The sequence below is a fragment of the Papilio machaon genome, chromosome 20, assembly GCF_912999745.1.
Source record: "Papilio machaon chromosome 20, ilPapMach1.1, whole genome shotgun sequence".
Taxonomy (NCBI): domain Eukaryota; kingdom Metazoa; phylum Arthropoda; class Insecta; order Lepidoptera; family Papilionidae; genus Papilio; species Papilio machaon.
The window spans coordinates 2105604-2130965 of NC_060005.1; the positions used below are offsets into that span (position 1 = coordinate 2105604).

Consider the following 25362-nt stretch of genomic DNA (forward strand, 5'->3'; position numbering starts at 1 on the left):
AACTAAAGAATATAATAACACCAAAATGTAAGTTAAATAAAATTGTGCGAAAATATATTTATATAAAAATCTTATTTAAACAGCTAACATCTACATCACAACAGTGGTTACGTGTTACTTAGTTTAAAAAATCACATAGCCTTGATCGTTAACTTATAATATTAAAGTAACTTAGATAACTCTTTCGACAAAAATTCAAGTTATAGAATCTCCCGGCAACACCTCGTCACAATTACGCGTCATAGACCCGGCATCCACGCGCTTACGGCGTATCATGATTTCTAACAACTTTTTCTTCTAACCGTGGGTTTCTGAAATTAAAATCTCTATATAAAACATATATTCATCTATTTAAAGGGGAGTTTTGGTCTCAAAAACCCACGATTACTAGCTCACTTGTCAATAACGCGGTGTTCACCAATCGTTCACACGTGGACGCAAGAGCGCTTCTGCAAGACGCTACCGAATTGTTATATTTATACAACAAAATTCTATCAAAATATTTCAGATCTTTGGATTCTCTAAATGCGAGAGTCATTTGGACGGTATCATATTAGAAATTATGGCTAGAATCAATTAAGTATATTGATATAAAAATACTTTTGATGTTTATTTAATACGTTTTGGCCTCATAATACTTTTAAATCCAAAATAGAAAAAAAAATTAAGTCTTTTAGCCGTGTTATTTCGTTCAAGTTGATCAAATCACCATTATAAAATTAGCTTAAATATTCAAGCCATTGTCTTAAAAGTAGGGTAGAATAAAGTTCAAATATTTGGAATTAATCACTGAAAATAGCACATCTGCCTAAACAACTATTCCGTCATCTCTCGTCAATCATTAATAACAGACAAGTTTTCCTCAGATATCTTCTCTAAGCATTTACTATTCAAAGAAGTCAGGTTAGTATTAGCAATATCTTCTTCTATTTCCCTTTCTAGTATTTCAAAGTCGTCATTCTCAGAATATTTCAAACATTCATCAGACGAAGAGTCCTGATAGCACATAACGTTTTCAATATTCACTTCAACTTCCTCATTTTTTCTATCCTTCATAATAAGTGATGGACTACTGTTACTTAAAACGCGTGTTTCTTTTGTGATTTTCGGAAAGAAATCTGACTTCGGTCGCGCTTTGGTTTCTATACGTTTTCTAATTGTAATTGGTCGTTTATCTTTTGGTATGACACGTTGTATACGTTCCTCTATTAATGATATACTTCGTTTGAAGACTACTGTATCTTGTGGTCCATTTTCTCTTAATCCATCGATAGCATCTCTTGATTCTGTATCAGAGTTGTCACATCTGAAGTATATTGTGTCACAACCATTTTCTTGCTTCACTTTAATAAGGCAGCAGTCGTCCTCTTTCTCGCAGAGTATTTCATGCAGGGAGCCATGCAGAGGGATCAGTTTCACTTTCCCGCCAAAGTTCTCTTGCATCTGTGTTGATAGATCGTCATCTATGTACAAGTCCTCGGTACTGCGAGCTTCCTGGGAATTAAAAAAACATGGATATATTTTGAAAAAAAAAAAAAAGAAATACAATTGGTTTCACACAATTTTTGCAACTTCTTTAATTACGCAACAATTTATTTTTTAAATTCCCCACTTATAATCTACACAATGGATCCATATTATGGTGAAACTAGGGATCGTCCGCGAATTCGCCAGCGCAAAATTTAGCAAAAAAGTAGCTTATGAATACGCCAGCACTTATCAGCTACCTTCTAGTAAAAGTCCCATCAAAATCGGTTAAGCCGTTTCGGAGATAATCCAGCACAAACGCGATTTGCGGACAAACAGACAAAAAAATTGGTTTTTCGTTAGCTACGCAAATACATCGTATGCGCAATTTTTTTTTCGATATTAAATACACACTCCAATTTTATTAATAAGATTTGTTTCATACCTGAATAGCGTTGAAAGCTTGGCATCTCTTCAATGAATTGACTTGTATATCTTCAAGGGGTATCTCCTCTTCCACCTGCACTTTGTCTTTACCCGTGTTAGTGTCACATATGGTCACATTCACGCAGTTATCCAAAACTTGAAGACTATTCTCTCCTGATCTACTAAAAGTTATCTGCAGCAATGGTTTATTGTTACCGTTAATTTTAACTCTAGAAAATGATTTAACGGTTTCCTTTTTCGATTGTTCCGATTCGTCGTATTTCAAACCTTCGAGAACATTCGATACGCCTTTGTTCAGTATTTCTTCGTTTCTTGCAGATGTTGATTGTTCGTCAAACATATCTTCGTGATTCTGTAACTCTTTTCTAATCAGTTCTCGTATGAACTCTTCTATACTTCTCGTGCTGGTAGACTGGTCTACTTTTGGTTCTTTTACGTCAAACGAACTTGAAGACCTATTTACAATATGAGTTGTTAAATTGGATAGATAATAGACAATAATCATGCAAAAGCAATTTTAATTAATATTTAATGAAAAAAAAATATGTGAATTTGTTGTAAATATTGAATATATTTAAGTCATAAATATATAATCGTAAATTTCCACTATCGAAAGACGTGTACAAAAACATTGTCGTCTCTCTTTTTCTCTTTTAAAATAAAGAGATAACAATATGTTTTTGTATAGATGTAGGCAGTGGAAACTCACGGTTAGGTTTATTCTTTAATGGTGTGTCAAATAAGCGACGACATGCATAAAGCGTAAACACTGATCTCTGTAAATGGATAGGCGATCGCTTGGAAATTACAGCTTTAATTCTGTTTATATTATGAGTTCGAATTTTAAATCTTCGAATCATATGGCGAAAATCAAATAGGCACAAAATACTACATCTTATAGCCAGTCCATTTATAGATTCAGTAAGTGTAATAATGTCATCACCCTCTACTGCTGTCTTTCTTCCATGTATGACAACTGTCAGAATCAAAAGCAAAGTTTACGCTCTTGGACATCACGTCTCGTGTATGGCAGAACTGATCCCATGGGTGACCTGAAATGGTTTTTTTTCTAATATAGTATTTAATTTCACGTCTAACAAAAATTCGCCAATCCTACATATGACAATGTTTTACACATTTTGCATTTTCTTTTCAGAAGTAAACGTCAACATATTATTAACCCAGAGTACGGCCAAAATATTTTTACAGAATATGAATCGAAAAATATCTATAAAAAGGGGGTAAAAGTATACTATGTCTTTCTGGTTCTAAGCTACCTTCCTACAAAATAAAATTAAAATAAAAAAACAACTTCCAACGTTTGTCTATTATTTTAGTTATAAATATATTACCTTCATAAAATGTTAATGCAGTCAAAATTTACCAAAAATAACATTTTATACTTCTCAATAATAAAAAAAAAGGTAACCATAAAAAAAAAAACTTTTTACAAGTTATTAATTGGTTAATGAGATAAATAATAAGAATCCATTTAAAACCACCCCAAAAATTACACAAACACCACAACCTTCATATTAATATTATTTTGAAAAGATAGGAATAAGTATAAATCTAGATAGATCAGGGATTCCCAAAGGGGTCGATATCGAGCTTAAAGCTAATTCTCACTCTGTCTTCTATTGACCTAAGTCAGAATGAAAAAAAAATTGATCTTAAAAGTAGGTAATTTGGCCATAGAGGTCTGAAGTAACAGTTCATTTTGGAAAAGGGGGTCACTCGTCCAAAAATAGTTTGGGCATCCCTGGTATAGATGTTAGTAAATTAAACCAAATCATGCAAAACAACATTTATTAGAAGCTAATAAAGTGCACATAAAAGCATGCAATTACCGTGCGTTTCCACTTACAAAACATGTGCTCAAACATAACTATAATGATAATTTTAAAAAAAGTGTTCAAACAGTACGAGTTGTTTTGAAAAATTGGAAATTAATGGTTACAATATTAGTATTAGTATTAAATTTGTAAAAACTGAATTAAATTATATAAAAAACAATGCAATATTGTGCTAAATTTGTATTTAATTATACATTGTGACATGAATCATTCCTTACAACATAGAAATAAGAAAAAAATACTTTCTTTAAAAAGTGTTAAAATTAAAAAAAGTGTTAAAAGTTAAAATTTTAAAGTGAAAAATATTTCGGAGAACAAACAAATAATTATGGATTAATATCGAAAAAGATATGGTAACATTTTTTATAATATGAGGCACTTAAGAATAGAAAAATATAACCAAATACTTCTTTAAGCTTAAAAAAACATACTTAATAATAATAATAGCAATGGTAACTACGCAAATATAAAAACATGCACATTTTAGACAAATTACTGGCTCTAAATAACTACGTTTACAAGTTTCGTTTGTAGTAAAAAAAAAACGGTGCATAGCATATTTACAGCCTGACCAAGAATATGAAAAATCTAGCCTTGAGACTCCTCATTCGCATATATTATGTCAATATATTTCAGAATTTAGACCATGTCTTTTCATATTATTAGTAAGATATTTCTTGTTCCAAACCAAGCCTAAGTGTGACCGTTAGTGTTGATTTAGTAATGAGAAATCTACACAGAGTATTAATGTGGCAATAAACCTTGCAATTACAACAAAAAAATCCAATAAGAATACGAAATAGCGTAATGGCTGTAATGTGAAATATCTCAGTTAATTCAAGTTTTCATTTTGGGTGTTTTCCGATTGGCCTACAGATCAATCAGGCAAATAGATATTTCCCATTGAGCTGATTAAGTCTATTCAATCAAAAAAAATATTCCGTTTGTGCCGATTGATCGGTAGACCGATCGGCCCTAGGTATCTTACATTTTCTAGTTAACCGATTTAGTCCATAGACTCAAAAAATCCCATTGCTCCAATTGGTACTATGGATTCAATCGGCCCAATAGGAAAACAAATTCCTATTATACCGATTGATCGGTAGGTCGATCGGCCCTAAGTATCGACCTACCGATCAATCGGTATAATAGGAATTTGTTTTCCTATTGGGCCGATTGAATCCATAGTACCAATTGGAGCAATGGGATTTTTTGAGTCTATGGACTAAATCGGTTAACTAGAAAATGTAAGATACCTAGGGCCGATCGGTCTACCGATCAATCGGTATAATAGGAATTTGTTTTCCTATTGGGCCGATTGAATCCATAGTACCAATTGGAGCAATGGGATTTTTTGAGTCTATGGACTAAATCGGTTAACTAGAAAATGTAAGATACCTAGGGCCGATCGGTCTACCGATCAATCGGCACAAACGGAATATTTTTTTTGATTGAATAGACTTAATCAGCTCAATGGGAAATATCTATTTTTTTTTATAAATTATAAAAAATAGATATTTCCCATTGAGCTGATTAAGTCTATTCAATCAAAAAAAATATTCCGTTTGTGCCGATTGATCGGTAGACCGATCGGCCCTAGGTATCTTACATTTTCTAGTTAACCGATTTAGTCCATAGACTCAAAAAATCCCATTGCTCCAATTGGTACTATGGATTCAATCGGCCCAATAGGAAAACAAATTCCTATTATACCGATTGATCGGTAGGTCGATCGGCCCTAAGTATCATACAATTCCTAGTGAACCGATTTAGTCCATAGAATCAATAAAATCGGCCCAATAGGAAAAAAAAACCTATTGACCTGACAGGAAACACCCTTTATTTGCACAGGTGGGCACAGTTAATCGAAAAGTTAACTTCGTTAATCGTTAATTCGTTAATTAAAAAATTAACTTCGTTAATCGTTAAAGCGTTAAATTTTCGAAAATTTAACGCAAGTTAAAGTTAATCGTTAACAGTTAACCATACCAAAATTATACATACTAATTTCACACTAATTGTGGCGACACTTGTTTAAAATAGTAATTTGACTATACATTCTATAACAATTAGTATTGGAGACAAGTATGAATGCATTATAGTATATTTCATTACGAGTGCGGAAAGCCTGTCATTGCAGAGTTCATACAAATGTCTACCCGAGCCGAGGCGCAGCCGAAGGTGAGGGTTGACATTTGGAACATGTTGTAATGACAGTTCCACACGTGTACTAAACAACTATTTAAATACAGTTGCGAAAAAATGAAGCAATTTAATAGAATAATAAAAACACAATAAACTCAACTAACTAAAATGTTTGAAAAATGGCGCCAACTGTAAAAGAATACTAACAGAGATTTTTTTTGTTTTCTTCATCCATTCTGGGTAGGCAAAGGGAACTATGCTCTAACGGCCAAGTCTTCAGTAGATTATTTTTATTGATATGAAATGAAAATGAAATTTAATGAGATGAAATAAAATGAAACCTAACCTAATTCATTGAATCAAATCATTAAATCTGATATTGTAACAAATTAGGAACTTCTTTTTAGAAATATTTGCATGAATCATAAAAACTTCAATGATTTTTTTTTGTAAAAACTTCGTGGTTGGTTTTTTTCTTTTTAATAGACATTATTTTGACAGTTGGGAAAGAGAACGCACGAGTTTGGAAAAGCTAAAGAAAAAGCACGAGTAAAAAATTGTTTTGATAGTAGTAGTAGATAGTTGCTCAAAAAGGGATTGGAGGGTATTGCAGGGACGAAGAGCGTTCGGAATGTGGGCTATTACATACTCTTGTTTTATATACTCGTAATGAAATATACTATTTCGAACCTTCTTTTGATTTTGTCCTGTTGGTCACGTCTTTCCCGGACGCTCTGATGCATCACACTTGCACGCAAACTTCACATATATCAATTATCGACTCGTTCGTTCACCATTCGAGTCGCCGACAGTCGCCCAACATAGTTGAACTTACGAGCGTGGCGTGGCACGTAATTTAAACAAAATGACAGCACGTCTCCAAGTTTCTAATTTAACGATTAACGGATTTTTTTAACGGAAGTTGAATTTAACGGAAGTTAATAAAAGCGTTAACACTTTTTGAAGTTAACTTAAAAGTTAATCCGTTAAGCAAAATGTTAACTTCGTTAATTAACGATTAACGGATTAACGAGTTAATGCCCAGCTCTGTTTATTTGTTATTTTTAAACCTATACGAAAGGAATTAAATCTTTTATTGTATTATATAATTTGTTTTATATAAGTCGGTGTATTCACTGACCGTTCTTGTGCTGTGCTGTCGGCGGTAGGCGGTAGTTGGTGCGCACTTGACGTACTCCGGGTCCGGGTAGTGCCGACACTGATGACGTCATCGCTACACAGTGTGATGCCGGCTTCACCGCGCGCACCTCACACCTGCAAACAAACCTTCTTTTACATCATTATCATCAACCTGCCCTTATCCCTATGAAGGGTCGGCACAATATGTACTTCTCCATACATCGCTATCAGCTGTCATATCTGAATTCACCCCCTTCTTACGTATATTCTCTTTCACACAATCCATACATACTTTCTTTGGTCTTCCTCTACCTTTATAGCAATCCACATTCAATTTCATTAACAAATTAATTAATAACAAACATTCTTTTACCTAACCAAATATTTCTAACTACAGTAAAACCCGCTTAAGACGATTTCTCAGGGACCCCACGAAAAACGCGTCTTAAGCGTGAAAGCGTATTATGCGGGATAGGGAAAATTAAACGAACGTACTACATATTATTATGTATTTTGTTCTTATTATTTTAAATTATGTACATTCAATACATAACATATTACAATACATATTGTATTTAAAATAATCACTTATTTTGGTCTAACAGAAATATTTTGATGCATTAGCAATTAAAAGATTTTCAACTTTTGCAGTGCGTCTTCACTTTGATCCAAAGAAGCAACATAGCGTCTTAAATCATTAACAGCTGATAATGCCTGGGCGTTTGACAAAACCGGAGTCGACTCATCTTCGTCTTCATCATATCACTTATATAGGCCTCGTTTTGTGTGTTATTCACATTCTCAATAAGATTATTATTTTATTATTGAATTTTTCTTATGAATTTATTGAATTTCGTACGGTGCTACATTGTTATCAATGGAAGAATATCCAGGAAAACCCTGCAGTATATGGGGTTCTTCTTCTTCCAACACGACGGCTCATCCTCCCCGTTAGAGCGCTCTCGGCTGGCATCGAATGCGGGCGTATGGCCTGAGCGCGGGCGTATTAAACGGGATGACGAATCGTATTAAGCGTTAAGAAATGTATGAAAATATGTCTCAAGTTGCAGGGACTGGCGTAAAGCGGCGTATTATGCGAGAAATCGTATTAAGCGTGATCGTATTACATACGATGATGATTTAAAATTTACTAGAATTATTATTTTCAGACTATCTGTCGCCCTTGGTTTTACGCTCGGAATTTTTAAAAAAACTTATTTAGTAGCTTATGTATTCTGTGTTCTACATCTATACAAAATTTCATCGAGATCCGTTTGGCTATTCCGTATATACCTAATAACATCCATCCATGACACGAATGTATTTAATATAAAGTTAAAATTAAATTTGTAAAGTTACATATAATACGATTGTTTCTATTATTTCCCTTCTAGAAATCAATGGAAAGCAAACAACTGTATGATATCGCGATGAAAAGATAAGAAAACTTTTAGATACGGTGCAACATCAATATTGATTTTTTTTTAAATGCAAAAAAATGTCATATTAAAGTGCATCTTACTTATTATCTTCGGGCAGTGACAAAGAGCGCGTGGTCTTCCTGTTAGCTTCATGTATCCAGCGCTCGTGTATCGCAACCAGCGGCTTCACATTCACATTGGCCAACTCCTCAACCTTGCCCTTGGAGCTGGTGGTGTCCCGGGACCTGAGAGACCAGGAGCTAGCTCGAGGTCGAGGTTCCGGGTCTTCGGGTATTAGGAAATCATGTGGTGGTTCCACACTGAAAAAAAAAAAACTTATATTGTAAATTCGAAAAATTACATGTATGGATGAATGTTTGTTGGAAGATATTTCCTAGAAAGCTCAATGGATTTTACTGAAATTTGGCATAGATGTTGAAAATAATCTGGAAAAACACATAAGCTTTTTTTTATTTAGCACAGACGGAGTCACGGTTAGTAACTAGTTAAGAATATTAATATTGTATAACAAAGCTAGTTACTGTTTAAGTCCAGTGTAGCTGTCTCTTGTGGTGTGGTCGCTGGCTGGCTTTGAGGAGGAGCTATCCAAGTCCACCTCATTATCTGACCCTAAGCCTGCCATAGGAGAGGTCTGAGTCTCTTTTTCATACGCTGAAAACAAATAAGATTAAAATTTTATGACCACTTGTGGTGTTTGAGGGCCTGGGGGAAAGAACGAACAGTGTGATCTACATCATTCAGAAGACACCTAATTTTTTTTTAGCGAATGGTGTGGTACAAAAACTGTCGTAAAGTTTGGATATCACAATCCAATTACTTATAAACCGACAAGATTTATCTGGTATAAGTCAAATTAAATTATGTCAGTTCACTAGCGCCCTCTCTGTCAACGTCAAAAAATGTCACAAGATCCTCTTTGTACTATAGGTGTTATGTTATTTTTTCTTTAAGTCCCTTTCTAAGTCTAAGTAGGTTTTATATATCTAAAAATATATAAAATTTTCATGTCGCGGTGTTTGTGGTTAAACTCCTCCGAAACGGCTTGACCGATTCTCATGAAATTTTGTGAGCATATTCAGTAGGTCTGAGAATCGGACAACATTTATTTTTCATACCCCCACCCATTTAGTTTTTTTTAACTGCGCGCGGACAGAGTCGCGGGCGACAGCTAGTATTCTATATATTAACGGCAACAGCAGCGCCTCTCAATCGCACAGATATCCTTGTTTGACTATTAGTAATTCAAACCAAGATCATAGTCTATACCAGTGTTTCCCAAAGTGGGCGATAACGCCCCCTTGGGGGCGTTTGATACCTAGGAAGGGGCGATAAGGGACCCAAAAATGGGGGGCATTGAAACTAATCAAAGTAATGAAGTTGTGGTTTTTAAGTTTTAGGGCTGAATAAAAATTCAGACTCTGAAATATAATTGATTTTCAAAGGGAACGGTGAAAGAAAATAAGTTTGACAATCACTAGTCTATACAATATCTATACATTACTTTTGATGACATTTTTCAATTAAATTAATTTTATTTCTCATTGAGTTAGTGTTAAAATAATTTACCTTCTTTGACTGAAGTTTTTTCCTGGACTTTCTCCGCATTCTTCTCCTGACCACTAAAATCACCAGATAGCCAGGCGTTCTTTCTTAATTTATTACTTCTAGCTATAGGTGTTGCAGGTAGACTGTAATGCTTTATATCAAAATTATACGAAGATCTTTCATTACGATCATTATCTTTAACAATAGATTTAATAGAATCCAACTTGAAATCAGGTACTTTAATATGTAACGGTTTGTATGACTGCGGAGTGAAACTGCGGCTTAATTTCGTAGTGGAACGTTCACTTTTATCTTTAGTATCGCTACAAGTTAGACTAAAACCGCGTGTATCTGGACTTAAAATGCTACAATATTCAGTTGAATCACTTTTATGTAACACAGGTGTGCCTAATTCTTTAATTCTAGGTTGAATTTTAGTTTGAACTGGAGTCGAACAGACGCTCGAGAAGTCATTATCTGGTAGATGTTGGAATTTTAGGAACGGTTGAAGATTATCTGTGACTGTCTCATCGTCTGATATGAAACATTTTTCTGGTTCTTTTATTGTTTCTATTTGGGTTCTTCTTAAAGTCTCGTATAATGGGCTTGTGATTGTTTGCGAGTCTTTATCGCTGTCTGTTGACATGTTGTGTTTGTGTACGACCACTTTGTGTCGCATCCTGGCACTGGTGGCATCGGAGTCAGAAGGAGAGGTGGTATCCCAGCTCTGGTTGCTAAAATTGGATACTGTTTTAGGGAATCTCGTCGCTATTATGATATACTCCATGTCGTCAAGGTCGCTCTGAAATAAAAAGAAAATCGAAATAAAATATGTGTAGATCATTAATGAGCATAAGAGAAGTATAGTTCTTTTCAAATATATTTGCTGTCCAAAATTAATCAGTGTACTGTGCATTGCCTTCACTCAATATCCCACTACCACAAGCTACACCTAAAATTGTTTTCTAAAGAAAAAAAGTTAAGAGCCGTCAAGATATCTGAAAACTAAAGTAAAAAAAGATTTATATTTTGCTATTACAATTTCTCAGGCGCTTTACTTAGGATGAAACTACAATGTTGTACCTTTAATGTCTGCAGCGTGGTCTGCAACGTCTGCAGGTCGCTCCTCTGGTCTCGTGCCAGTTGCAGACCATCCTGTAAGGTGGCCAGTAACGCGCCAGGGTAGGAGCCATCCTGCGGCAGTCTGATCCCGGTCTTCCATGTCAGGTACAGCTCTTTCAGTTTCTCATACTTCAATGTCTTCCATGGGATTGTCGCTGGAACATTACATTTTATATAAATAACTATAATAATTTTAGTCCTCGTTCCCTTCCCACCCCTTTATCTTATAAGGAAAGGATGAGAAGGGGAGGTTAGGGACTTTTTGTGCCTCCTTCGTCAATGAGAGTAGGCAACGCATCTGCAATTGCGAATGCCTATGGGCAGCTTCCCTTCGCCATTTCGGCGAATTCATGTAGCCGCTTGCTCTTTTACCGCCAATTCGTCCACGCGGAATTAAAAAAAAATAAGTAGCCTATTCTGGACAGTAATCTACCTGTTTGCCAAATTTCATTTAGATCCATCAAGCCATTTTGGAGTTACCTGCTAACAAACATCCATCCATCCATTTTTACATCCTCATTTATAATAGTAAAAAGTAAGATGTAACTAACATTTATATATCTCTTAGTTTTACATTAGTATGATAAATAAAAGGCACCAAAGGATTATAAAATGAAAAAAAAAAATGTAAAATCTTCACTCACCATTACAGCACTCCCATAGTATGAGACATAGTGAGTATACATCAGTCTTAGAGCACGGGTAGACCTGCCCGAGAGCATCAGGCTCGAACAGCTCCGGAGCTAGCCAGCGGTAGTGCGAGCTATCTCTGTAGGTAGAGTACTCCTGCGCTACCGCGTTGCGGGACAGGTACGCTTCGGACATCGTCTGAGGTAGTAACGGCTCGCTATCCGCTGGTACTGATCCTGATGTATCTGAAAAAGTAGGTATACGTCGTTTTTATTAATTTTCCATACTATTTGTGATCACACAATTTGATTTCAGTTTATTTTACAATTTCTTCAATACACAGTTTCCCGACTAAAATATAAAATGTATATATCTATATCGTAAATATATTTAGTGTCCGTATGTAATATAGAAGAAAAAGAAAACATATTTCGTATACGTGATTTTTTTTGCCTATAATTAAAAATCAATTTTTATCTGTCTGTCTGTCTTGTCTCGGCAAAACCGAGTTTGTTCCGTGTTCCTAAACGCCAAGACTTTTGGATTTTTTATTTTGCACTGACGAATTCGCGGGTCATCGCTAGTATTTTATAACAGTGTAAAATAAAATATTTAGATTATTAAAAGATCGTAATCTTCTATAACTAATTTAATTATTTCATCCTACCTACTTTTTCCATTAAAAAGTATAACGTGTTAGGTTATGTTAGGTTTTATTTTATTATGTCACTAGCTGACGCATGCGACTCCGTCCGCAAGGTATAAAAAAACGTAATAAGTAGCTTATGTATTCTACATCTATGCCAATTTTTTTCGATATCCGTTGAACTGTTCCAGAGATATCTTCATACAAACATCCATCCAAACATTCGAATTTATAGAATAGACCTAGATTTTGTTAGAATAGACCAGTGTTTCCCAAAGTGAGCGATAACGCCCCCTTGGAGGCGTTTGAAACCTAAAAGGGGGCGATAAGAGGCCCAAAAAATGGGGGCATTAAAATTAATTAAAGTAATGAAATTGTGGTTTTTAAGTTTTAGGGCTGAATAAAAAATAGGGGGCTCTGAAATATAATTGATTTTCAAAGGGGGCGGTGAAAGAAATAAGTTTGACAATCACTGAAATAGACCATATACTGCACTAACCTTGTATATTAACATACTGCGGCTCAGGTGTAAACTCGTACTGTTTAATTTCTTTCTTCTTATTACTGAGTCTCAAACATGGCGCGACATCAGCGAGCTTGGCTGTGCCGTGTGACGTAACCAGTACACTTGCACTGGATAGACGCGAGTGCACATAGCCCTGCATACGTAAGAACAGTAACGCGTTCGCGATATCCAGTGCGTACTGGACTGACGTCTGTGCACTTAGGATCCGGCCCTGGAAAATGTTTATAACACATGACAAATCGTATCAATTCTTCTAGAATTAATAATCACTGCGAAATAATAAAGTAATCTACATGTTCGAAGGAATAAAACTTAATCAATTAAATGTCATCAAAGTAATTTGTGCATAATTAATTGCTAATATTCGTTTCTGTACTATTAGAAGGTGAATCTTGGTAGTAATTGTATTAACAGAAATAATTTTCTTTCTGTAGCCTTAAAACGACTTACTGTCGGTTTCCGAGAATCTCTAAAACACATTGTTATTTCTGTTTAGTCAAAGGGAATGACAGGGATGACGATATGTTTTATATAGAGATATTAGTCTCAGAAACAAACCGTTACACAGCTAGATAAGCACATCTCTATATATTAGGTCCTTACATATGAAATTGGCGTTTTTCGTACTGGCCACTTCAATCACGAATTTCTCCTCTTTGGTAAGGAATTCCAAATTAAAATTTGTACAGCTATAGACTCATGTATTTGTGGTTCGATGACCGTCATTCATTTGTTTTTTTTCTTCTGTTTTTTTCTGTTTGCGTCACTCATTTTACAAAATGGAAAACTTAAAATATCGCATTATTTACGAGTACGAGTTCCGCCGTGGCACTAGTGCTGCGGAAACGACTCGAAGGGTGAATGATGTGTATGGCGGTCGTGTTGCAAAAGAAAACACAGTTCGTTTTTGGTTCCAACGTTTTCGTTCTGGAAATTTCGATCTGCAGAACAAGCCCCGTGGACGGCCAGAGACTCAAGTTGATAATGAAGAGTTGAAGGCTATTGTGGAAGCGGATCCATCGCAAACCACGTCCGAGTTAGCTGCAGGCTGCGATGTTAGTGATAAAACTGTTTTAATTCACTTGAAGCAAATTGGGAAGATTAAAAAGCTTGAAAGGTGGGTACCTCACGAATTGACTGAAGCAAACCGGCAAACGCGCGTCGACTGTTGCGTTACATTACTAAACCGGCACAATAATGAAGGTATTTTAAACCGAATCATTACCTGTGCTGAAAAATGGGTTCTTTACGATAATCGGAAGCGCTCAGCGCAATGGTTGGATCCTGGCCAGCCAGCCAAATCCTGCCCCAAGCGAAAATTAACCCCAAAAAGTTACTTGTAAGCGTTTGGTGGACTAGTGCCGGTATTGTTCATTACAGTTTTCTCAAATCTGGCCAGACTATTACGGCTGATGTCTATTGTCAACAATTGCAAACCATGATGGAAAAGCTAGCGGCTAAACAACCTAGGCTGGTCAATCGCTCCACGCCACTGCTGCTTCACGACAACGCTAGACCACACACTGCGCAACAGACGGCTACTAAATTAGAAGAGCTTCAATTGGAAAGTCTAAGACATCCTCCGTACTCCCCGGAGCTTACTCCAACAGATTACCATTTTTTTCGAAATTTGGATAACTTCTTGCAAGGGAAAAAATTCAACTCCGATGGGGCAGTCCAAATCGCCTTCAAAGATTTTATTGATTCCCGTCCGACTGTTTTTTTTAGTAAAGGGATCAATGAACTACCTATGAGATGGCAAAAGTGCATAGAAAATAATGGTTCATACTTTGATTAATTAAATATATTATATTAAAAAATATTCGACTTTTTGTTCCTCCCATACAAAACGCCAATTTCATATGTAAGGACCTAATATATAAAAGAAAGTCGTGTTAGTTACACTATTTATAACTCAAGATCTGTCGAACTGATTTAGCTGAAAATTGATGGGGAGGTAGCTTAGAACTAGGAGACGAACATAGGAACTTTTTTATCTTGTGTGCATTTTTTTTATTCCGCGCGGACGGAGTCGCGGGTAAAAGCTAGTATATAATAAACAAACATTACCTGTACATGTAATATCCCATATAGCGAGTCCATACATCTCTCACAGATTATGTTGACGTTATTGTGAACATCCGTATACAATCCCATTAGCAGTATTATGTTCGGGTGTCGATATTTTCTAGATTAAACGAAATTTTTCAATAACATAGAAATAAAATTATCAATTTGGTGAGAACTTTGGAGCTTATTTCCTTTGCTTCTTGTTGAAAAAAAAAACACGAATATTTTTAAATATAAGCACTACCGTGATGTATACAAGTACATGTAAAAACACCACAAATTTAAAAAGATATTACAATGAATTCAATCTACAACCGATTACAATTAGATAGATACAAAGAAAAGAAAGAAAAAAAGTTAAAAATAAAGAAAGAAAAGAAAAAGAAAGAAAGAAAAAAATTATTACCACACAGAGAACATAAAACACATTCAAGGCACAAACTTGATATAAAAGTATGGCAAAAGGAAATAATAAACAGACCCACATACAAATCCATCCATTAATTAATTTATCAATCCGTATCAGTCTATCCATCTGATTAAGACTTAGAAGGTTCTTACCTCAGTATATTTATCTCTGTGTTCTGTTTCTTCTTAACGTGATCAATGGTGACGCCGTGCAGTTTCTTTATCTGTACCGGCACTAGGCCCCACTTGCCGGTGTTCCACGATCTAGTCTTGTCTAATGTCACACTCATGTTGCTAGAACTTGTCACAGCTAGCCCGTAAGCACTCACGTCACTCTGCAAATTTTTTATTAAAAAAAAATGTAGGAAAATGGTTAATGATAATTGTCGATTCTCCTTGTAAAGATTAGGTCGGACACGTCTTCAGGTTTGTCTTCAATTCTACAAGTGTACATATATTCAGGTTACGAGTTTGATATCGTATTTGGTTATGTATGTTATTTTTTGCCGAAACTATTTAGGGATTAGTATATTGAAAATTGGATGCAAACATAAGTAATGAAAATTCATAGAAAAGTTTACGAACATATTTGACTCTAGACAAATAGATCCTGAATTTAATATGATTCACTTCAGGCATTTATAAATAACCAATCTTACCAATATTATAAATACGATTGTTTAGATAGATGGATGGATGGATGTTTGTTTGATGGTATCTCCAGAACGGCTAAACTGACCTTGATGAAATTTGGCACAAATGTAGAACATAGTATGGAAGAACAAATAGGCTACTTATTACTTTTTTAATTCCACGCGAACGGAGTCGCAGACAGCTAGTTATTTAATATAATAAAAACAATCTTGTATAGTACATACATACTACAAATCAGATTATTTTTCTGTGTAACTGTATGTGTAATTTATATACACGTGTAATTCTCAGAATATCGTGTTATTAGAGTATATCGGTAACGCTTTTACTTTTTAATGTGCGGAGGTCAAGTGTACTCCGCTGCTAGGACATTCGAGTAACGTGATACTTCTACATAATTCATTAATACTATTTGAGAATAAAACAATTACGGTCAAGTAACTGTTTCATTAAAAATGACCTTAATCTACATTCGTCAACTTATTTATATTTTTAGTGCATTTCTATTTCTTACTTCTGTACTTTCTGCATCAAAACAACGCTTCGATTGTGGGTAGACCATAAAGGTTCATTTAGGTATCCGGAATCGTACGAACAACGTATGTATGCGTTTATCTCGCTCTGAAGCGACTGCCGAGCGTTGTTCGTACGATTCCAGATTATGTCTAAATGAACCTTAAGACGAATGCACGTCGGAGATTGCGACTCCGAGTATGTAAGACGTATCGTGTAGGTAAGCTTTCTAATCATTTTTTTCTCAACCTAACCTTTTATCTGACTTAAAAACTGCTAACACGTTTAAAAGTTTTAATAGTCATAGAAATTTGGTGCTAAATTTATTAGAAACATACGAGTAAATTGACCGATATAATTTGATAAAAAAATGTCTTACTTTAGTATCATCAGACTTAGTGGTGTTAGCGGACTGCGCTTGCAGTTGGTCGTCGGCCCACTGGTCGAAGTTCTTCAGCTCGTCCATCACCTCCCACATCTTCTCTTCATAGCTGTTATCATTATTCAATTCCCTAACGGAATTGTGACTAGAAGACAGTCCATCGACCTCGTCGATTTTGTTCGTACCTTCGATAAACTTCTTAAGATCATATGGCAAAGAATCATTCTTAAGGAATAAAGACGGAGATTTCAATTCTTCATCCTTGAAATCTAAATGTCTCTGTATTGAATCCATATCTGGTGACCTTTGGGATTTCTTTCGATAGCGGGCTTTTGCCGACTCGGAGAACGAACCAGAATACATATTGCCAGGCATGAACACCTGATTTTGGAAGAGGAACTGTATATTAGGTAGTTTGTCGTCGAGGCTGGCTCGTCTAGCGTTACGTGACTTCTTTTTGTATTTAGCTGCGGAATTCTTTTCGTAATTAAATGTTGTGTCTGGATCCCCGCCGGAGCAGTCTGTGCAGGAGGCGGGTAGGGAATGTCTTCCACATTTCCGTCTGACAGGTGTAATATTCTGTTGGTCTTCTTTACCTAGAGACCTCCTCGCTTGGAACTCTGCTAAATCCCGTTTGTACTGCTCGGTTCGGATGGTGCCTTGTTCTGTGGTTGATGGCTGGTCGTCCGTTGATTCTGCATCTACTTGCCGCTCTGTCACCGTATATCGTTCTCTGAAATTAAAAAAAAATACGCTCTAACATTTACACTGTATTTTCTATCAAATTTTTTTTCATCATTCATGTGTTCTATCATGATTATGATTATACGTAAAATGTATCTCTCTCACTCAAGCTTTTAACAGTAAATTTTTATGTTCCTTTCCGTCTATTAGGCGAGAGTTTTGAACAATGCAATTACAAGATATATTTGTTGTGTTTGTATAAAAACTATTCACAGCTTAGTACCGTCATGTCTTTAATTCGAGTTGAATAAATACTTTAAACATACGAAATACTTATTCAAGCAGATACTTGCTGTTTGCCGTCACATTATAATATGTCCAGCGAAATTAAAAACTGTCAAAGTGTACATTCTGAAAGAGATATACCTATATTGTGTCATTTATAAAAAAAAAGTATTCCTACTTATAATTTCTTTACTGTTCCTCGCATCAAACCAGTAAAACAGTTATTCGGTTCACTAAAGTCGACATTTAGCATAGTAATGGACAAACGGAGTTAATGGAGGTACATTTTAGGCTACAATTGCCTCGGACACGATAATAGCCGTGGCTGGGAACGTCGCATTACAAACGGAAGCTAATGGCCGAACGGAATTTAGCAAATAGTTCCGTGAGAGAGTCCGCACTTAAAACGCCCGTAATTATAAACAAGTCATTTATAACAATTATATAGTGAAATTATTGTACAGAACTAAATAAGCATTTAATGTCTCTATTTAACTTTCATACTTATTTAATAAGAGATAACATTTATATTTCTTTACTTTCTAATATGTCTATTCTATGAGTTTCTTGAACAGTGGTAGACGCCAGCAACACAGACAGAACATCTGTTGCACAAATTGGCCGACTCGCCCGGTGCATTACCACGACCACACAGAAGATTGGCGTGAAGTCGAAGCAATTCCGCGTTTCGCCTGATGAGTGTGGTACCGGCGGCCTAATTTTAGTCCTCTTTCACTTCCCACCCTTTTCTTATAAGGAAAGGATGGAAAGGGAATTTGTCGGAGTAGGCGATGCATAGGAATGCGAAATATTCTTATTTCGTGCGTCCCTTCCTCCGTCGATTAAAGGTAGGCAACGCATCTGAAAGCGCGGGTGTCTATGAGCGGCGATTCGGTGGACGCTCGCTCGTTTGCCACCTTACGATTTAAAATTCATATTGTATAGCGCTAAATTAATGAAGTATGTACTTCGGAAAGATTTATAGATTACTAGCTGTCTTTAAAAAAATGGAAAATAGATGTTAGCCGATTCTCAGACCTACTGAATATGCTCACAAAATTTCATGAGAATCGGTCAAGCCGTTTCGGAGGAGTACGGGAACGAAAACTGTGACACGAGAATTTTATATATTAGATAGTCAACAGCTGTCTCCCGCGACTCCGTCCGTGCGGAATTTAAAAATAAACGTAAAAATTAACCTATGTGTTCTGTATGTCCTACATGTGTGCCAAATTTTATCAAGATCTATACAGCCGTACCGGAGATATCTTCAAACAAACATCCATCCATCTAAAGATTCGCATTTATAATATTAGTAAGAAGTAAGATAAGTAGCCGAAAAAGCAATGCCATTTACAGTTATTCTCTAAGATCTAATTTCACCATTTCAAATCAAATTCGCATTAATGTTACGTCACGTTAAAGCAATTCCCCTTTTAAATATCGTTATCAACCAAAGAATTGGTACAAATCGGTAACAACGATTAAGAAATCAGTAACAACTGTAAGAAAAAAAAAAAACAACAATAAGAAGATAGTGATCGAAGTTCAAAACGACAACGGTAACACTTTTATCGTTTTAATTTCGATTTAATCGGTAACAAAAAAACGTACTTCCGGCTATAAACAACTGATGGCATCAATTTGATTAAAACTCTATTAAAATAACAAAACTGTTTTGAATAAATTAAATCTGCAATAGAACTAAATAGTACAAAAAAATTACAATACACAATATAACAAGGTTAGGCAACTTCAACAGTGTAGTTCGGCAATCGGCAATGTTGAATCTTTAAATATGGAATTAACCGCCGAAAAAAATTGTACAAAATCATATTGTTATCGCACTCGTGCTTTATAAAAAAAAAACAGAGATGAGTATATGTTTTTGCATTCTGATTTGACTGATTTTGCTTTTACATTTAGTTTTCTAGTTCTGAGTTCACTGAAGTTTTAAATACGCTTGGAAAATTTACAAAATATAGTTTAACTCTTTCTTTTACACTCATATGTATTAAAGTTATAGATAATATCGAATTATTATTCGACTAGTTGTCGCCCGCGACTCCGTCCGGATTAAAAAAAAATAAGTAGCCTATGTTTTACATATTTGCCAAATTTCATCGAGATCCGTTGAGCCGTTCTGGAGATATCTTCAAACATCCCTCCATCTAAACATTCGCATTTATAATATTAGTAAGATTTATTTCGTAACTGCGGTTAGTTGTGTGCAAAGCTTAACTCGATTTCAGTTCAATAACATGCAAAGGTCACAGCCAATAACAAAGGCCGCACGATCTTGTATAGGTTTTTTTTTATATACGGAAACAATTTCATCGTCAATATTTAGGTTACAAGCATACATGATCTCATATATGTCATTGAAATATAAGATATGTTACTTGTTGCGTATTTTATACCTAAATTTTTTTATCTCGTTAGCATTAAATATTGCATTAAATTCAAGGGTAATTTGTGGAAACATAATTTTTCGTAGTATTAATTATTTAATACTAATTAATATATTTAATATTAATAATTTAAATATATTAAATATTTTTAATATAAATAATAATTAAGTAGGTACTTAGTAATTTTTGTGGACTTCCAAAAGTATTGTATAAAAACATACGCGCCTATAAAATCACTTAAATGACCAAAATATTGTTCAGTATGTTTCAAATTATATTGGAGGGTTGAAACATGCCCCTGTCGCTGCGCAGCAAATAATTTTAGTTGTTGCACAATGTTTTTTGTTGTTTAGGAACAAAGAATACGTGGATGCGGGTGGAGGGCTACTTCGAAGTCACTCTTTATCTTTACTAATTTTGAGATAAATATTAATATATTCTTTGCAGATGAAACGCAATAATTTAAAGACGGAACGCAAAGAATAAATGTGAAAATTACTTTTGTATTCAATTTAGTCAAGAGTTAATTTGGAGAAGAAATTTCAGACAAATGGAAACTTTTTCGTCAATTGTTACGAAATGGTTTCAAGATTAAATTTATAACAAGTAGATCTACAACAATGGAAACAGCATTGATTGATATATCTATACAGACTATCGATAAGACATCAGGCAAGCTTTGTCTGAATCACTTTCACTTGACTATTTGTTAAACGAAAAATTCTTTCATTGCTTTTAAATTTGAAGAAACTGACGCACAGACAGATTTATTTATATAACTATTATCTTGACGATAAAATTAGGTAGCGAACGATGATTTCTATTCGAATAACAAAGCTTCGCAGCCTTTTATTATTTATTTATGATTACGCATTATCAGTCGCACAATTTATCTTTCTAATCCGTTAGCTTAATCGAAAAGTTCATTATTCACAAATAATAAATAACAAACGGACGGACAATTTTGACGTTTTTGGTAATCAAGATTAATAAACTTTCACAGCTTCGTGTTACGTAATATCAGGCCGAGGTAAAAAATAAATTAGGTTAAAAATTCTATTTTGAAATACAGCCCCAATGTTGCAAACATTAAAATATTTATCACTAATAGTTTGGAATAAAAGTCGTACCACAATTAATTAATCCCGATAACTCAATAGCTATTGCACTCTGCAAAATATGAGGTCGGGGATCGAAATCTCGTAAAGGAACTATTTTGTCGCTTGTTTTACAAAATACGAGCAACATAAAGCGAAAATTTTGGCTTATGCGAAGTAAAAACCACATCTCTCAACTCACATATAACTGTTTTCGTCGGTAACTTGTTCAGTATATCGGAAAGTCCAGCGTATCGAACTATCAACGATCACAAAACGTCTGCTTTCTATTTGTCTTTAATTACTATAAAAAGTAAGGTGCCAAAATGTCAAGTTTCTTAGCAAGTTTAAAACATATCCAAGGACCTTATTCCTCAACGAAGTTTACGTTATGAATAGTGATTGCGAAAATGATTTCCAAAACATGGACATAATGTCAGACTTAAAAGCTTTTAGTCCTCAAATTCAATGGGAGACCGCCCAGGGCTCTGAACTGAAGGTGGCGCCATAAGCCTGCGAAATAGGTACACCATCTCACGTATTAAACCCCCTCCCGGTCCCCAAAGGCGTCGTAAAAAGGTGGTGCTGTAAAAATCTCGGTCAGGGTGTTGAAAACCCTAAAACCGGCATGACGAAAATTATTTTTGTGGTGCTATTAGACTTTCTCTACCTCACTTTGTACCTTATTTGTTTAACGTTACTTTATACCAGTTTACTTTAAATGTACCAGTCCCATTAAAACTATAATTCTGGCTAACCTGTTTTTTTAGTTTGTAGTTTGAGTCATATTTTTTTACAATGGTATTCTTACAGAACATTTTATATTTGACGCCATTTCATATAAAAAACATGTACCTTTATTATAATAAATTTGTTTGCCGAAACAGTTACGAATTACGTAATTTCTGTATGCTAAAAATATTTAACGCTATCAAGAATGGAAATGCGGGTACTTTGTAAAAAAAACAAGATAAATTCACACAGTTTAATTCTAAAGCGAAAATATAACATACTTTAAAAACACAAAGAGTCGAAAGGTATGCGAAAAAGTAGACAATGAGGTTTCACTTTTCGATAATATTCACTGCTATCGAATACTGAAAGGAACTCATTAAACTACGGGCTGTCAATTCGAAAATCGTATTCAACAAAATGTGTTGAAGAAAAAAAAAATTAAATCGTTCGTAATTATATGCTCTCCATGACCGTAAAATAGCCATTAGCGTTTAAAAGAAAAAAAAAACATTAAATATAAGGGAGTAAATAGAGATAGCGAAGCTGTTTTATATTAGTAAAAAAGACACAAAACATTTCTTTGCAAAAGGTGTTTTTTTTTATTAATAAAGAATCACTTCTCAAAAAAAAAAAATTGATATACATTTTTACGACACACGATGTCATTTTGCAAAGGAAACAAAACCGCGTATGAATCACACCTAATATAAATAACATATTGAAGCCGCACGCACCCTTCTTTCGGTGAACGAAGCCATAGTATCAAGTACACCTATACAACGCTCCGCTTGTTTTTATTTTATTGAATAAATTGCAAATGTAATATAATACTACGCAGTTTTCAACCATCGTATTGTTAAAAAAAAAGTTGTAAAGCAAATATAGTTACGCCAAAATTAGGACATATTTATAACAATCGTATCCAAATTATTTAATGGTAAGATTCCACTGTCAAAATAGCAAATAGTACAACTAGCTTTTTACCCGCGACTTCGACCGCGCGGAATTAAAACAAAGAAGAGCATGAGACTACATAATATGATGACCCAATCGGATAGCTAAACATTAATATTGCTTTTCCACTTCGAGACCTCGGAATATAACGTATGGAAATCGACATAGAAAAAAAATTACATCTTTATATCAAAAGAACCCATATTAGAAAAAAATGACGCACCAAAAAAAACAAGATAAAAGAAACGATACTGATGTCATCAAAGATCGCTACGCAATAAAATGAATTGACCGTAATTTATTAACAAAAATCGGTTTTCGCTGCAAAAAAAAAACACCAATGTTTATTTATCATCATCGATATAAAATAAACCGATTTAAGTAACAAGATTAACCACAACTTAATAAATATACAAGCGCAAGTACATAGTGTTTACACTTTATCACTTAACCGTACGTTCACACTGTCGATTGCCGATACATTGACTTTTACAATTTAAAAAAAAACTACTTTTTAGTTTTTTGAGGGATTACGACATATTTTTATATAGTTCGTGAATATTTTCGACACAAAAAAAAATCTCAGATAATTCAAAAACATGAGAGAAATGCTTCGGCAGTGGGAACCAATGTTATAGTTGTAATCTTACTTACGTAGAAACCGAAAAGCAGTAAAGTCGGTTAACCACTGCTAAATACAGAGTTAAAAGGCGTTTCCGAGGTTACCTATCATCGGTCATACGAGTATACAAGTTAGTACAATTGTATCGCAACGAAACATGCATTGAAAATAAAGGTTTCACAATAGAACCATGGCATGTGACCTCCATGTATTGTAAATCAGATCAATAGATTTTATACAATTCAGCAAAGGATTGTGTAAGTACATTATGTATTCAGAATCTATATAACAAATAAATAATTCAAAGTAACATTAAAAAATAGGTACCTATATACATGCTTTATACTATATGCATGCTTTTCAACTGAAACACATGTTCGTAAAAGAAATATTTAAAGTTTTCGTGTTAATTATAACCTGCACAAAATTTGTTGGACTTTTTGATAATTAATTTATCAAATGTGATCAAATAAAATATTTGCAAATTAATCATCACAGAACGTAAGGGTAAATGTAAAATGTTTTAAAAATTTATGTATAATTTTAATTTAATATACGTACTCACCGCCGCAACCACTTTAAAACTCCCATATTCCGTAACCAACACTTCTTTGGCTTTTTTTTTTTTGTAATAACGCACCGCAAACAAACTGTCTCGACAAGTTTATGCTGCAAACTTTTCGCGAGGCAACAACCAAAAACAACTAAAGCAAAACTGAAAGTTCACTGCAAATTTTGATCGTTACCGGCGCGGTTTAGTTCGAGTAACGTAAAAACGTCTAGCAACAATGACCATCGATATATTGTGCGGTCGGACAAAACATCACGAACAACACAGCATTCGCAATGAGAGTTGAATTCAGTTTTTTTTGTACAAATTACTTTTCGTCGCGCTCCGGTGATCCACTTCATCCGCGCCTGGCGGTCCGCGATTCAGTCTACCGTGGTCTCATACAACTCTTTGACCATTTGAACTACATGGAATTGTACACTAGTTGCAGTTTAGTATGCATGAAATGATAAATAAAAGGGTAGCCAATTAATAAAAATCACCCGCAAATCTGCGTGTTATTACCGTGGCTCAGTTGACATTTGTAAATCTGAATGACTCCGTGTAACTTTATATTCAAATAGGAATTTCCGCATTGTTTTACTTATTGGAAAAAGTACTAAAGTGAGAATAATATTTTACTTTTACTCTTAAATCAATAACACTTTTGTTTACGTTTCTGTATTTTAAATTCTCTGACATGAGTAATATAAAACGGAAATATTGTGATGCTAAATCTAGTCAATAATCGATTTAATTATTTTATATGGTAAAGGTTTATCTACAAATATATAAAACAATAATGTGCATAAAATATTGGAATCGTATCTGTTACATTTTATGTTATTTTATTATAATTAAGGATGAAGTATAATGGGATTCAAAAATAAATAATGTAATTATTTGATAAAAGTCACGATGCGTCGTGTGTTCCGTATTGCCACAGTAACATTTTTAGAACTAAATTAGGGAGTTATAAAGAATAAATAGAAGATGAGAGAAATAGATAAGCAATTAAATAAAAATGTTAA

At 34.5% G+C, this 25362-nt stretch overlaps 1 protein-coding gene across 1 annotated transcript; it reads right to left on the minus strand.

The window, feature by feature from the left end:
* Positions 1 to 52: 52 nt before the first annotated feature.
* Positions 53 to 24966, minus strand: LOC106710064. Its single transcript, XM_045682995.1, has 14 exons — positions 24857 to 24966; positions 16991 to 17726; positions 15598 to 15779; positions 15037 to 15154; positions 12940 to 13177; positions 11809 to 12039; positions 11126 to 11319; positions 10064 to 10844; positions 9019 to 9148; positions 8578 to 8796; positions 7057 to 7190; positions 2858 to 2966; positions 1913 to 2369; positions 53 to 1494 (listed from the first exon to the last, which is right to left on the minus strand). Exons 1-14 carry the CDS (start codon positions 24925 to 24927, stop codon positions 835 to 837), a joined length of 4260 nt encoding a protein of 1419 aa, XP_045538951.1. The 5' UTR covers positions 24928 to 24966; the 3' UTR covers positions 53 to 834.
* Positions 24967 to 25362: the final 396 nt, after the last annotated feature.

Bases quoted from the DNA above. Each gene is read 5' to 3' on its own strand.
- LOC106710064 (XM_045682995.1), bottom strand. From the start codon at position 24,927: ATGCGGAAATTCCTATTTGAATATAAAGTTACACGGAGTCATTCAGAT. The intron at 15,780-16,990 runs GTAAGACATTTT...AAAAATTTGCAG, and splicing joins CTAAGTCTGATGATACTAAA to AGTGACGTGAGTGCTTACGG. The intron at 15,155-15,597 runs GTAAGAACCTTC...CGTTTAATCTAG, and splicing joins ACAGAGATAAATATACTGAG to AAAATATCGACACCCGAACA.